Here is a 16,159-nt window from a genome sequence, read left to right on the forward strand (position 1 = left end):
TGATATGAGACTTGACTTGAGACCTGTCTGACTCAATTCATTTTAGACTCAACTCAACTAGACTTAAAAACAGTTATTGTACCAAAAGTGTGTAACAATAACAGAGCAATACAATACAAATCTCCTGTGGGACCATTCAGACATGTTAGCACTGAAGAAAGGAGTGGAGTGGAGCTGAACAGAAGAGAAAAGCAAATGGAAAAAACAAACTCATTTTGGGGAAATGTTTCACAATCAAATGGTTGGTTTGCAAATCATCGCCTTTCTCGTCACGGCGACTAAACATTTGAAATGTTTAGAGAACGGTTGTTTGGGCCTGACTGACATAGAGTCAGACTGGCACTTAATGGAACGCTGCCCAGATAGTTAAGGGTTTGTGTGCTTGTTTGTTTGTGTGTATGTCTGAGTGTACACATGTAAAGAGGGCAAAAGATCAGAGAAATATGACAGACTTTGGCAACGGTCATCAAAGCGCCTTATCTGGAAATGTTCCCCTCAGCCAGAGCCCCGGGGAATGAGCAGCAGTCCACGATACAGCAGAGATAGCTCTGTGATAGGGGAATGTTAATGTCGCTTCTCAATGGTCTGTGTGTATGTTTGGTTCCAGACGACTGGAGCAGAACGCCATCAAGGTGATCCCAGCTGGGGCCTTTTCTCCTTATAAGAAGCTGCGCAGAATGTGAGTAGATGAGGAGATACATGTATTGTGCACCCTGTCAACCATCCACAAAAAAACTTCTGTTCCTGTCCTGTTTGTGGCTTGTGTTGACCTTCATATTTCACTTTCTGTGTGTCTCTCTCCTTCTGTCTTTGGTTCTATTCCTCTCTGTTTCTTGTTTCTTTGTTCTCTGTTCTTCACAGAGACTTGAGCAACAACCAGATATCAGAGCTGGCTTCGGACGCCTTCCAAGGTCTGCGCTCCCTCAACTCACTGTGAGTACTTCAGACAGGACACTTACGTCAAAGTTTTTAACCATTTATTGCAACAACGCAAAATGCATTTTAGTTTGGTAGAGTGGCTTTGATCATGCGATGCTCTGGAACAAATTTGATCAAGCTTGACACGGATTGTCCCTGAGCTCACAAACAGCCCCCGGCAGAGCCTGAGATACATAACATTTGACGAACATGAACACATACAGTATTAAAAGAAACATTCAAAATTCACAAACAACTAAATGCAAATACAGGAGCAGGCTGCGGAGGTAAAGGAGGCAGCAGTGTAGAAGCAAAGATGCAGACTGAATGAGCCCCAAATGATTATATCAGAGATATGCTGTAGGTTGTGGACATACATGACTGGAGGGTGTATGGAACATGTGACTATAAAATTACTTCAGTGCCTGAACTACCATGAAGCTCCATTGTGTGATATGTTTGTATAGATACAGCTTATGTTAAAACACCACAATACATCCCTGTGAATCTTATATAAGAAAATCAAACCTTTTACTGTTCCTAAATCAGTTCAGTTAAGGATAAGTGCAGCTTATCAATGCTTGAGTCTTGCAGTAGTTTTGGGTTTCATTTCTATCTGTAATAATGACATCATACTCACTAAAGAAACTGCTGTGAGATCCTGGAAGACAAAACAAGAAACATGAGCTGTCACATGATCAAACAGGTTGAAAACAATCCAATAGTTTAGCCAGATTATCCAAAACATTGTGTTTTTACTGATTTTTTACAGGTGCAAAACAAAACAGCAAAAAAATGGAAAACAAAAGACAAACTAGAGACATATAAACATAGAGGTGTGTCACGCACAGTTACATTCAAAATGTTGTCAACAAGTTGTTTTGCAAAATAGTTTGGGTTGTATGACAGTTCTGTGTCTTATTGTGTCTGATGAGTAAAGTATGTAAGGGGGAACCAATTAATAAATACATTTTTAATAAAGGAGCTTTATTTGAGGATAAAACCAAAAGCGATTGCACCCACAATTTTCAGAATAGTTCTTCATTGCACAACTGCATTTAGGTACAATAAGCCAAAGTTGAACAGGAAGTCAGTCTGTTTTTATACAGTTTTACAGTTCACTTTTTTCCCCCCAAAGAAGTTTGGCTAAGCTACGGCTTTGTTGAAAACCCGTCTGACTGTTCTGCCTGCTTTTTCTCGTCCTGTGTGACTTCTTTTTAGTGGTGGCACATTTCCAGACGTCAGCAATTAACTTGGGACGTATTATTACTGATAAGAAAACAACAGGGGGAAAAAATTGAAATATCTTTGAATCGTTTACAAGTACAGCTGAAAGACTTCTTGGTCAAGAAATCTGAAAAGCAGAGAAGGCCATTTTATAAGATGCTCTTTTGAGAAGAAAGGGCGGCTTCCTCCTCAGCCTGAATCTCAGGTCCGACCGTCTGCTTTGCGTGTGAAGCTTTGCTAAGGAAAACGAAGAGGAGGAGGAGAAGGAGGAGAGGGAATGAGGGATGTAGAGTTATTTCATGAAGGAGTTATATTAAGGTCTCGTCTCTCCAAAGTCAATAATTCATAAATGCTGAATTGCTGAATGGAGGCTTCTGCCACCTCATTACACATTCACCACAGAGAGAATGGGACACACACATTCATGCTGACACACCACATACAGTATGGCTTTCACATTTCACATTTCACATTAAGCTGCACTGTGTGTTCATTGTGTGTCAGTGTTTGGTTAGAGAGGATGTAAATGAGCCATCGATTCTGTCTGTGCATGTGTCTGTATGTCTATATGTGTGTGTTTTGGGGGTGGGGGTGGGGGTTACAAAACAGTACGTGCTAATGTGTGTGTGAGACATAAATGAAGCGTCCACTCCCGCATCGTGTGTTTCCCAACCTCAGGTCTCTCAGGGACAGCCACTCAGCACAATGAAATAAAAGCCAATCTAAAACACATGTCTTTAGACTGCCTACATACACAGCTCAACTCAGCGTGGAGCATAGAGATGACTGATAACTCTGTATATGTGTGTGTGTGTGTGTGTGCGTCCAAGGTATTTGTTGAGCAAGGCAGTGGCAGTCTCAGCCTTGACCTGTTTTTGTATGTAATCTGATGTATTTTTAAAAATACATCAGATAACAGTGTACATTCCTCACACCATAGCTGCAGCCAGATTTATGGAGGGTTTTTATCATTGTGACATTTAGATGAAAAGTGTTATAACTAGTTATACTTTATGTCCTGGGTGCTGACATACAGCCAGGTGTTGGCATGAAGTCAGAGTTAGTGTTTTTACTGGTAGCATTTTAGAAAAGAGAAGCTTATCATTCTTCATTAAAGTCTTTCTCAATGTTTTTCTATGCATAATTCTGTGTTCAGAGCCAAAGTGCTAGCCCCTTAGTCTTATGCTGTGTTAACATAATGGATTAGAAGAACTGTGAAGCCTCCTGTTAAAAGGGACACAACATGTTTTTTGTGTTTTTCTGTCATTCATATACAGTTATGATTCCAAAGTCTATGTTCAACATGGTCAAAGTTCCAAAACATGAAGTGAACATACTAAATTCCGCCTTCAAGTCAAAAGACCAAGTTTCAGCCTGCTCTGATCGCTCCATTTGCAAAGTGTACCTCTACTTTCTCCTGGTGATGACGTCAGATCGTTCATGCATGCCCACAAACAGCTGTACATTCTGTCAAACATGTATTTGAAAAGCTTATATTGTGAGTGAGGAATGTTTTTATGACCTGACCACAACAAAAGGGACACCAGTGTTAGGTTTTAACAAAAAGAAGCTTATTTTTAACTTTAATTTTAAGTAAATAGCTTAAAGTCTCAACTAAGGTTTAACAAGGTGTGAGGTGTGGATATCAGTATAATCAGTAGTGTGGGGTGTGCATGAGTGATGAAATGGTGCGTGTATGTTGTAAGGTGTGTAAAAGCAAAGCAAAAAGGAAACTAAAGCAACATAACCAGAAACAGGGTGCCTGTAGGGAGGAGGAGGAGGAGGAGGAGGAGGAGGAGGAGCAGAGAGAGAGAGAGAGAGAGAGAGAGCTGCTGCAGCAGCAAAGAGTCAGTGAGGCAGAGAGAGCTGCCAGCTGCAGCCAGGCTTTATAAACCCGGGACAATGTGGGCCCTCAGGTGTTCCCAGTTGCACTAATGACCACCTGTGGAGACAGCCCAAGATGACAGCAGGGGTCATCACTTAAGTCAGGGTCCCAATGGGATCATCACAAAAACTGACTAACTAACAGTAACTAAAGCAAAACAAAACAAATTACGAAACAAACAAAAACAATTAATCAAAAAAAAAAAAAAATCCCCATTAGCCGACTGAGCTAACTAATCAACCCTGGTTGGTCCAAAAAGTTTCAGCAGTAGCTGGAGGATCTGAGGCTTTAGCAGCTGGTGACAGATCCCATCCTGCAGAGCTAAGTGAGAGTCTTTTAGCCTACCTCATGTGACAGGAACATCTGGAGCACTACCGTCCCCCTCACTGTCCAAACTCTCAACAGGAACCTCAGAATCTGAAAGCACAGGCACAATTACAAGTGTGGGAGTAACATTTACTTCCTGAGCTACAGAATCACTTGCATCACTAGGGCTAGACTGGCAACGCTCAGTTTGATGGTCATACAGTTTTTTCAAACTAGCCTGCGCACCTCCCAAATTCCTCCGTGCCACTTCACAATCAAACAGCTTGCCAACGACTGGACCTGGACAAAGCAGAGCAGGCTCAACAACCTGGCTCGGTTTCCCAGCAAGCTGGCATGTATGGCACATCTTGACATATTTGGAAACATCCTGCTTTAACCAAGGCTAAAAAGAAACAGCGCAGGACACGGTAATAAGTTTTCTTTACCCCCAAATGCCCATAACTACCATGTGCTATTTGCAACACCACATCCCGCAAGTTACTAGGCACAACAACCTGAAAACTCACTTCCCACTTTCTCACCAGCAAATCTTCCTGGATAAAGTACCCATGAGCAACGTCTCCTATTTTTTCAACCGGCAAAACCTCATCCCACAAATCAGACAGACATGAATCAGCCCTTTGGCTCTTCACCCATTCCTCCCTCAAAACAGCTGGAGGAAGATCAGGCAGTGAAACCACATGTTCTGCAACTCCACTACACCCCAAAAAAGGCAGGTCTGGATCAGACACGTCACAGCTCTGTGTGCCTGTCACAGCTCTTTCCCCCCTCCACAGTGCAGGCTGAGCAAACACCTAGATCAGGTGGGTCTGTAGCAGATACATTAGGGCTCAGTGCATGCGCCACGGTGCAGGCTGGAAAAACCCTTTGATCACTCCGACCACCCTCATCCAGCTCCCTAGACGTTAGTGGTTTGGGAATAATTACAGGAGACTGTGGCACATCGACCCACACAGCACTACCAGCCAGGTCGTTGCCCAAAATTATAACCACATCATCAAGTGGCAACGTGGGGCACACCCCAACAGGAACAATGCCCTGTACAAGCTCACAATCCAGCACAATATTATGGCGCGGCACAGGAATCAAGCCCAACTCCGTACCCTTCATCAGCACCAAATCCCCTGTTTCTGTAACAGGTGAAAAAGGTAGTGCGGATTCCATGAGTGTTTAGCGCCTGTGTCACACAACAACTTAATTGGTACACGCTCCTCTCTACCAACCAAGGACAGCATCAGTGATGAATGGCTCAAAACCATAACCAGTTTTGGGAACTAGGTACTACTAAGAATTCAAACCAGTACTCAAATCTCCACAAAACAGTCTCTGCTCCAGAACTGTAGTGTGCGATACACTTCAGAGACCAACTCGTATGCTTTTAATACAGCCAACTTCACCGTATCATAATCCAAACCATCCTCAGCACATATCCGAATATGCCTCCTGAGCTCTCCCAGTGAGGACACACTGAAGCATGACTACTCTGTCCAAATCTGGCCAATTTTTTGCATCTGTAGCACGTTGAAAAAGAATGAAAAAAGTATCAGGGTCACGCTCATTAAACTTTGGCACCAGACGCAAATTAACCACAACCACCCCCCCCCCCCCCCGGAGAAAACTTGCCCTCTCAGATTAACTGCAATTTGGACTGCTCTCCAGTCTCCATTTTCATTCTTTCAGTGCTCTGCCTAATTTTCTCCATCTCAACTTGCTTTTCCAACATCTCCAACTCAAGCTGCTTCTCCAACTGCCAAATTTTCTCTAAGCTGTTCCCAGTTGTGTTAATGACCACTTGTAGAGACAGACAGGTGAATCACACAGCAAACCCAAGATGACAGCAGGGGTCATCACAATGGAAAAAAGAAGCAAAATCTGACTACTACAATACGTTCACGTAGCCTCCTGAGCTGCCGGAAGCTGGCCAATCAGAATTGAGGGGGTTCATTGGGAGGGGGACCTTAAAGAGACAAGAACTAAAATGGTCTGTTTCAGACAGAGGCTTAACTGAGGAGCTGCTTAAAGGACCAATATAAGTTAAATAAGGAGTTTTTTTTAACTGTAAATCATGCAAAGATAATCCAATACAACCCCAGAATATAAATATAGACTTGGAAAAGTGCATGATATGTCCTCTTTAAAGACTGTTGTAGACTTGGGAGCGTTCAGTCCTTATTTAAAAATGGTTACCCATATTGTTAAGCTTGTAGTCACACCAGATAACATAGATTTGCTTTTTTTATTGTGTTACATATTTGGAGTACACAGTACATATTTGGTTTGTTAACTAGTAAAAACAAAAACAAACAATACGTTCCTCTTTTTAGTGACCTGACTAATTTTTTGTCATTGTTATTACTGGATTTTAATCAGATGTAACGACTGGCAATGGAGGCTTTGCAGTCATTTTGGCACTGGTTGGGACACCAAAGTAGTTCGCCAATTATCATAGCTGTCAGAAATTCTCAAATATCTCTTAAGTACAACCATTTTCCCCACTCAGCTGCTTGTAATCACAGTCAGTACAATATAATATGAACCCAGCATTAGTCACTGGCATAATGTTAAAGACTCAAGGAGCAGCAGTTGTAGAGCAGTAACAGAAATAATAAATTAATCTTTGTTAAAAAGACAATGCACTCAAATTTTCCTATTCACTAAGACACATGACAAACCCTACTTTTACCAATAAATATGCTCTATATGCTGAATCTTAATATACTTAGTATTACTTCATAATTTTAGTCTGATTCATAACTTAATGATGTGTATTCTTTGTTTTCCACAGGGTTCTATATGGGAATAAAATCACTGAGATTTCCAAAGGACTGTTTGAGGGACTGTTTTCTCTGCAGCTATTGTGAGTAGATTCACACTCACACACAAACAATCACACACACACACACACACACACACACACACACACATACACACACACCAAGTTGCAGCCAAGAGCTCACACCCTCATCTCATTGATATTCAGCTGAAAAGTGCTTAGCTAAAACATTGTCATCAGATTGGAGACTTCGTGATTGAAAGCCATCATCGCTGACCTGTAACATTTGAAACACTCATCGAAGAATGATAACAGGATAAGCCTTCATCCTCTTCATCTCTCTCTCCTTCACTCTGTCGCTTATTTCTTTCAGGTTACTGAATGCTAATAAGATAGCATGTCTGCGTGTGGATGCATTTCAGGACCTCCACAACCTCAATCTGCTCTCACTGTATGACAACAAGCTCCAGACCATCGCCAAGGGAACATTCTCATCACTAAGAGCCATACAAACACTGTACGTACACACACACATACACACACACATACACACACACACACACACACACACACACACACACACACACACACAGATCGGTGTGAAACTTTGAGCAGTAGCTGGCAACGACGTAAATAGAAATCAATTATATTTTTGGAGTAGTAGCACTGTGGAAAATAACACCCTAAAACATTCATGCATTGGATTTTTGGGGCCCATTTGTTGTTTGCTGTTCCTACTTGTTATCAGACATTTCTCAGTTGTCTGAAAATCAGCAGTAAACACTGAGTTCTGTTATAACCTTAAAGACCCCTTCACTTAAAAATGTGTTTTGCTTATTGTTATTTCACTCGGGTTATCCACCTGCCTGTATTCTCTCTATAGAGTAGATTTATTACAATACTTGTGTATTCAAGGATGCAATTTTCTCTTAATGATGGCCCTTTACCTTTTAAAGACTCAATACATTTTTTCATGAACACTATTGATTTTTGTCATAAAGAGTTCTCTCAGGCAGAAATGTGGGACACAATTCAGCAAATACAAAGGTGTGTAAACATGGTATTCTTTTTCCTCCCTCTCAAAACATTACAGCACCCACTTTATGTTAGCGGGAAAGCATGAGTCATGATGATATAAAGAAATAATGCATAACAGAGACAAAGAATTCCATAACATGGCTGACATATCCTCTGCTGAGGCTGTTATTTTATATATCAGCCCACCTCAGATTAAATTGATTAAATTGTTGTCCCTTTTTTAATGGATAACAATTAATGACTTTTATTTAATGGCTTACTGTGTAGTCAGCTTACCCTATGTTTTAATTTGCTTTAATCACTGAGTTAACTGATCTTGAAGCATAACACGTAATATCGCTATGGTTACCTGCTGCTTAATATGCCCTGGCAGTGGTTGAAATCATTTGCCATTTATTATAGTGTGCTACTGTTACTGTGTGAAATCTGTGCACTGTATAGTGACCTTAAAAAATCCCACAATTAAATGAAAAAATGGCATACACACTTTCTACTAACAATCCCACAATGCAATGCATCTCATCTTAAGGATGTAAAATTTTATTATAGTTGTGTGACACCACACCTGATAATTCATAAGTGTATGAAATCTCAATTCACTGCTCACCAATTACAATTAAGAACTTTCTGTGGTTATATTCACTCTCAGCGCAGCTTTATATCGCTCCGACAGCTCACTTGTGTGTTGTTTTTTTTGTGTGTTCCATGTGTCCATGTTGTGTGTGTGTGTGTGTGTGTGTGTGTGTGTGTGTGTGTGTGTGTGTGTGTGTGTGTGTGTGTTAGTCACTTAGCCCAAAACCCGTTTATCTGTGACTGCCACCTGAAGTGGCTGGCAGACTACCTGCAGGACAATCCCATCGAGACGAGCGGCGCCCGCTGCACCAGCCCTCGACGGCTCGCCAATAAACGAATCGGACAAATCAAGAGCAAGAAGTTCCGCTGCTCAGGTACAAACACACACGGACTAATACACACACATACACACACACACACACACACACACACACCATTGTAGACATCCATCCACACTGATCATTCAAACACACGCACACAAATTATTAAACATAATATCCAAACTGTCCTCTCCTGTCTTCTCATTCTGTGTCTTCCTGCTGGGTTTTTCCATCAGACTCTCTTTACTAACCTCAGCTCCCTGTTATCAGCATTTTTATCATTTGGCAACACAAACACACACACAGACAGGGAGTTTTTTCTTCTAGCATTTTGTTCTTTTTGTTGTTTTTTACTCTCTCTATCTCTGTCTCTCCATTAGCTAGAGAACAGTATTTCATCCCAGGTATTGTACATCGAGCATGTGTTTGTGTGTGTGCGTGTGTGTGTGTGTAAGACACAGTTTGGTCCATCACAGTGGTTGCTGCACACTCAAACACTCTTGACACTTGCAGTGACTTGCTTTACTCACACCTTCTGAATGCCAAGATATTTTCTTTTAATGGTCTAACGTACATCATAATGCATCACGTCTAACCAGGCACCAGATAATCACACTCTTGTCCTTGCACTGGGTTTCCACTGGTACCTGTAACCTTGACAATAAAGGGAGAGAAACAATTGGATTAATAAGCTTGGGTGGCCGGGCACCGTGTGTGAGATTTAGTATAAATGAAAGTATATTGGTACAGCGATCACAGAGACTACATTTAATACTAGTCCTCCTCGCTTCTTAGCACATCTAATGATAGCTAATGTATGAGCGTGTGTCCGCGAGCATCTGTGTCTGTTTCGCCCACTGCAGAACATCAAAAGGTCATACAGTTACCATGCTCAGAGGGGTGCTGGGAAATATGTAAATCAGACATGCATATGAGATCAGTAGCAGGGCTAAAGGCGGTCATTACCACAGCAGCACACAGAGGAGGCATGGTGTGTGTTGGATGAGAGAGTGTGTATGTGTCTGTGAGTGTGTGTGTGTGAGAGAGAGAGAGCGTGTGTGTGTGTGTGCTCACTGCAGTCATTAACTCTGAAGCTCACCGGGGGGACAGAGGTTTCAAAGCCCAGATACCACATACGGGGCAACGCTGAATAATTTAAGAACATTTGCAGTTTAAAAGTTGAATAAACATGTTTTATTCTGTGGTACAACCTTGGAATTGTGCCTTAGATCAATACATCTAAAATCCCCCAGTTTAATTTGCATCATGTCCCCTATTTCACAGTGCATTATTTTGGATCCTATCACATATTTCTGTTTGAACAAAAAGTCATGATTCTGAGCTCTGGGCGTTTTAATTCCAGTTTTATCCCTCCGACTATTTCTTGTTGTGAAGACTGAACCTGCTGAAGTGATTGATGTCAAAGTATGCACAAAGCTAAATAACGTACCTGCACTTGTGAGTGTTTAGAGCGGGCAAAATTTTATTGTCCATTGGCAAAGCGTTTTTATCTGGTGTGCTTTTTGACATCTCAGGATTTCCCCAAAAACACATTTAAATTAGTGGAGCTTCAAGCAAATGAGGCCGGGATGTGTGTTGGATGAAAAGCGCCCACCAAATGCCATGCTATGCCAGCACGATTCTCACTATTCACGAATCATTACCCCTTTAAATGAATCACTGCCTGGGGACTGAACACGAAAAAATTGCAGCATTTTTTCTCGGTTTTTCATCAGCTTTTTCCCTCCTGTTCAAATAAACGAGTGAAATCCCTTCTTCTTTTTCCTACTGCCTCTCTCACACACTCAGGAGTACACCATGTCGGCTGTAAGTAACACACACACACACACACACACTCGATTTTTGCGTCAACTCCAAATCCCTCACCTCTCGTCCCTGAGCCGACTTCTGACCTTTGACCTCTACCACTGTGACCTTTGACCCCCCTCTGTGCCTCCTCTTGTCTGTTTGCAAACAACAACAATGAGATGAAATTTACACTTTATCATGCAATGGTTCATCTATTTTTTTGTATGTGTGTGTCTCTGTGTGTGTGTGTGTGTGTGTGTGTGTGTGTGTGTGTGTGTGTGTGTGTGTGTGTGTGTGTGCGCGCTTGTGTTCCTAGAAGTCAGGGCTTCTCTTGCCTTCAGTGCTGCTGTAACTCTCCTCCCACTCCTCTGTAACTGCTGCTCTGTTCCTGCACTCGTATGTTACGTCTGAATTTAGATGTCTTTAGATGTTCCAGTCTCTCCTTCTCTTCCCTGCTTTTTACTGTACTTTCCCCCCATCTGATTGTTACCTCTTCTCCTCCTCCTTATTATCGCTGCCCCTCTCTCTTCATTCCAAGTGATACATTTCCTCAAGCCAGCTGGCTCTGTCTTCCTCCTGCCTCTCATCCCTCAGTTTTCCATTTTCTTCCTTGGATTCTTCCTCTCCTCTCCTCTTCTTCGTATTCCTCTCCTCTCCTTCACATCTTCTCCCTTCCCCTCCTTCAAATCCTCCCCCACTCCCCTCTTCTCTTTTCTTATCCTCTTTCTTATACTTTCCTTCACACCCTCTGCTATTCCTCTAATTCTCATCCTCTCCCCTCCCCTTCTCTCTTCTTCATCCTTTCCTCTCGTCTCCTCTTCTTTCCTTTCCTACTCCTCTCCTATGGCCTCCTTCCCTCTTCTCCTCTCGACTCATCTCTTTCTTACTCCTCTCCTTTGCATCCTCTCCTTCAAATCTTCACCTACTCCTCTCCTCTCCTTCTTAGTCCTCTCCACTCATTTATCCTCTCCTCATCTTCTAATTCTCATCCTCTCCCCTTCTTTCTTCCTCATTTTCTCCTCTCCCCTCCTCTCCTCCTCCTCTTCTCCCTCTGTCCTTCCCATCCCTGTGTTCCAGCGGAGGAGCAGTCAGTCAGCAGGTTGTTCCTTTGTGCTTGATCTAACCATGTGGCTGCCAGGTTCCTAAAGTGGAACATGGTTCTGTCAAGCACCATGGAACGGCCCTGCAAAACCCTACAGCATGGCCAAGACGCAAGAGACAGCAATCTCCTGCCACCCCCCCGCAACCTGTGTGTGTGCTTGTCTGTGCGTGAGAGAGTGTGTGCGCGCCTTTGTGCCTTTAAAGTATGATAGATGACTGCCTGGGTGTATGTAAGCATTTTTCTGCTATGATCTAATTTTTGATGCTGTTCTGTTTGTGCTGTGGATTCTAATACTAACAGTTGCTTTGTAGTTTGACAGGACTGAAAAACTTCTGTATGGTTTTTCCTGAAATTGTGTGTGCGTGCTTGTATACATGTCTTGATTTTGACAGTCTGTGTGTCTTGTGAACTTGGCTCTTTAAGGCCGTGATACAAACGCAGCATTTTGATGTAATGCCCGCAGGGACTGTTGTATTTAATCATAACTAGCAATGTTTCTTGAACATGTTTGGTTCATTTTGACAATTCCCGCTCCAAACACAAAGCAACACAGCCCCTCTGTAATTTCTCAAAATTCTTCCATTGTATCATGACCTTCACTTGGGCCATCCACATTTCTGTTGGAAGAGGTACCAGTAAACGCTGGGGTTCGACTCTTGTGTGGTGAGAGCATTCAGTGACGTTAGTGGTTGTGATTGCGGCCAGGTACTGAAGATTACCGCAGTAAGCTGGGAGGGGACTGCTTCGGTGACTTGGCCTGCCCTGAAAAGTGCCGCTGTGAGGGCACCACAGTCGACTGCTCCAACCAGAAACTCACCAAAATACCTGATCACATCCCTCAGTACACCGCTGAACTGTGAGTCACGCCGCATTTGTCTTCTACAAAGTGTATCTGTGTGTGGTCCTCCTGCACACAACACTGTTGTTTTCTCTCTTTGTCTCTTCATCTCTTCTCTTTCTCTCTTCTTAGGCGTCTGAACAACAATGAATTCACTGTGCTCGAGGCGACAGGGATCTTCAAAAAGTTGCCTCAGCTGAGGAAGATGTGAGTCAGACATACTGAAAATGTAACTGGAGCAAAGCGTCACATGTAGTTATCAAGAAGTCATACTCAGGTCACAGAGAGAAAACAGTGATTGTTGACATGTTAACAGAGAGGTACATTTGAAGATACTAAAATGAAACACGTGTGTTTTTCTCTCTATCTCTGCCTTTGCCCTCCTCTTGCTCCCTCTTTTTTTCACTTTTTCTGCTGTCTTCTTACCTTTCTTACCTATACACCCCCCACCTCCACCCTCCTCCAGTAACCTGAGTAATAACCGTATCACTGACATAGAGGAGGGGACGTTTGAAGGAGCCTCAGGGGTCAATGAGCTGATTTTGACCTCCAACAGACTGGAAAACATACACCACCGCATGCTGAAGGGACTCAGTGGCCTCCGCACACTGTGGGTACACACACACACACACACACACCTAAATACATATGCAAACACATTATCATATCAAGTATGCATGAAATATTCAAATGTGCTCTCACATACTGTGGTAATGTCCGCACAAACATTAAAACATGCCAGCATGCATAATTCTCAGGTATATATTATCATAAATATGTATTTTCTTGTATTTTTTCTGTAGAATACAAGGTATTCATTTGTCTCTGTGTTTGCATGTGTGTGTGAGTAGTATGCTGAGGAGTAACCGTATCAGCTGTGTGAGTAACAGCAGCTTTGTGGGTTTGAGCTCGGTGCGTCTCCTGTCACTCTACGACAACCAGATCACCTCCATGAACCCCGGAGCCTTTGACACACTGCACTCCCTGTCCACACTGTGAGTACAAACCATAGCACACACTCATATAAAAGTACAAACACAAAAAAAAATCATTCAGCACTCAGGACTCCTTCTCCTCCAGCAACCTTCTGGCCAATCCCTTCAACTGCAACTGTCACCTGGCTTGGCTCGGTGACTGGCTGAGAAGGAAACGCATCGTCACGGGTAACCCTCGCTGCCAGAATCCTTACTTCCTAAAAGAGATCCCCATCCAGGATGTAGCCGTCCAGGACTTCGCCTGTGAAGATGGTGAGATGTAGTGAATAATAAAAGCTTTGCACATGATGCTCCGCGACATTTGTATATTTTCTTCATTATGACTTTTTCTATCATCCTTTCCTCTCATCTCTACCCCTCCATCTATCCATCTATCCCGATCAGGTAACGATGAGAACAGCTGCTCTCCAGTGCTGAGGTGTCCTGCAGAGTGTTCTTGTCTGGACACTGTGGTGCGCTGCAGCAACAAGGGCCTCACCACACTGCCCAAAGGCCTGCCCAAAGAGACCACTGAACTGTGAGTTAAAGACCAACACACCTTTTACTTTATTATAGCAGGTTCTACCATTGCAGAGGAACCCCCTTTTATACAGTGTGGCTGCATCACTGTACCTCAGACAAGACATTTAAATTTATGTAGACGATGCAGTGCTGTATAATTGAAGGGCAGGCATTTTTTTTCATTGTCACTTGACCATCTCAAAAAACAGATTTGCATCCATTTCACTGTAACAAATGCAACAAATGCATCCTGTGAATACACACAAACAGAGAGCTGAAGCTGCTTCTGCTCAGCTAACATGCTGCTTTTGCTACACACCCCATGTAGACAGACAAGATACAAAGGCAGCTTTTCAAATCACACAACTCTACAGCTGTCTTTATGTTGTGAACTATTGGAATGATCAATAGATTTGTTTTTTCAAGTTTCACTTTGGGTATGTAGAGCTGAAACATGCAAGGGAATTGAGCCAAGACTATTTTTGTCCACTGAATTTCTGACATTAATCCACCTGATGAAGACGGTTAGTCCACCCGCTGTCTTGTCAGCACCTCACAGGCTGTGCTGCTGACAGGACAGCTGGGTCTGAACACAGTGAAGTCATAACAGAGGTCGGAGTCACCCTCTGACCTCTGTTTAGCCTCAGAAAAAGTTCAGATGGTGCTCAGAGAACTTAGTACATTTGAATCAATCTTCACTTGCAAACTGGAGCTGCTTACTGGTCAGAGTACATGTGAAGAAAGACACGAAGATACAGGTACACACTGTGTTGGATCACAGTTACTCTAGAAATTCATCTCAACACACACAGACACACACAATCCCTGATGATCAGAAAATTATAGCCCTAAATTAAACATCAGACAGCAGGCGTGGTGGTATTTTCTATCATTTCACTATTTCTTCTGTGGGGAACGTGCTTTTTCCAATAATAACAAAGACTTAATACGCTGGATTAATAGCACATTGTCACACAGTGAAGGAGATAGGATCTCATTTGTGTATGTGTGTGTGTGTAAGAGAGAGAGAGAGGGGGTGACTACACTATATTAGGATGCCTGTGGGAATATTAAACTCCAGTGTTTATTATGGCTCATGCAGTAATGACTGCTCACACTGGTGGATATGAGGAATTTCCCACATGGTTAAATAACTTCATTTTCTCCCTTCTCATATTCTCTCTCTCTCTCTCTCTCTCTCCCAATCCTCCCTCCATATTTGTCTTTTCTCCCTTCACTTTTGTTTTCAAACCACCTCACACTATTCCCATGTCTGTCTCTGTCTGTATCTCAGGTATCTGGATGGTAACCACTTCACTCAGGTTCCTGTGGAGCTCTCCAATTACAAACACTTAACACTAATGTAAGTCTCAACCACGTGACCTCAGCGGACACACATTACACACACACTCTCAGACATTAATTCACAAATCCCACAGTGGTTGAAAAGCGCACTTGAACACACAGAAACACACTCCTAATCAGGATCGTGACTTGGCCTGTGTTCCCTGCTCTCTGCTTTTAAAGACCAAAACTAACTGTCAGAGCTCTGCATTATATCATGTTGGATTTACAGCTGTGGCCTTGTCTGGCCCTGATGTGGGCATGAATAAAGTAAAGAAGAGCGTTATGTACTGCATATAGTCTGTGTGTATGTTTGCATATTAGTTAATGCATGTGTTGACAGTGTTGCCTGCGTGTGTGTTTTATGTATCTGTTATTGTTTCCTTTTCAGTGATTTGAGTAACAACCAGATCAGCACGTTGTCCAACCACAGCCTCAGTAATATGTCTGAGCTGCTTACCCTGTGAGTCTGGCTTTACATCAGTCTCTTTGCAATATGTGTGTGTGTG

General features: G+C 42.6%; 1 protein-coding gene across 9 annotated transcripts in view; it reads left to right on the plus strand.

Moving 5' to 3' along the window:
* slit2 (slit homolog 2 (Drosophila)) overlaps positions 1 to 16,159 on the plus strand; it is a 95,344-nt gene that overhangs the window by 60,888 nt on the left and 18,297 nt on the right. For 4 of the 9 annotated variants that reach the window (XM_042388003.1, XM_042388013.1, XM_042388030.1 and 1 more), the window contains 14 exons: positions 608 to 679; positions 862 to 933; positions 7,143 to 7,214; positions 7,504 to 7,647; positions 8,952 to 9,115; positions 9,442 to 9,465; positions 12,678 to 12,828; positions 12,943 to 13,017; positions 13,277 to 13,420; positions 13,662 to 13,805; positions 13,891 to 14,057; positions 14,190 to 14,322; positions 15,601 to 15,669; positions 16,042 to 16,113. In XM_042388003.1, coding sequence (XP_042243937.1) covers positions 608 to 679; positions 862 to 933; positions 7,143 to 7,214; positions 7,504 to 7,647; positions 8,952 to 9,115; positions 9,442 to 9,465; positions 12,678 to 12,828; positions 12,943 to 13,017; positions 13,277 to 13,420; positions 13,662 to 13,805; positions 13,891 to 14,057; positions 14,190 to 14,322; positions 15,601 to 15,669; positions 16,042 to 16,113 — 1,503 coding nt within the window. The remainder of the gene's footprint in view (positions 1 to 607; positions 680 to 861; positions 934 to 7,142; positions 7,215 to 7,503; positions 7,648 to 8,951; positions 9,116 to 9,441; positions 9,466 to 12,677; positions 12,829 to 12,942; positions 13,018 to 13,276; positions 13,421 to 13,661; positions 13,806 to 13,890; positions 14,058 to 14,189; positions 14,323 to 15,600; positions 15,670 to 16,041; positions 16,114 to 16,159) is intronic. The other 5 variants (XM_042388022.1, XM_042388057.1, XM_042388063.1 and 2 more) reach the window with 2 other exon arrangements.

Source organism: Thunnus maccoyii, chromosome 2 (assembly GCF_910596095.1).
Source record: "Thunnus maccoyii chromosome 2, fThuMac1.1, whole genome shotgun sequence".
Classification (NCBI taxonomy): domain Eukaryota; kingdom Metazoa; phylum Chordata; class Actinopteri; order Scombriformes; family Scombridae; genus Thunnus; species Thunnus maccoyii.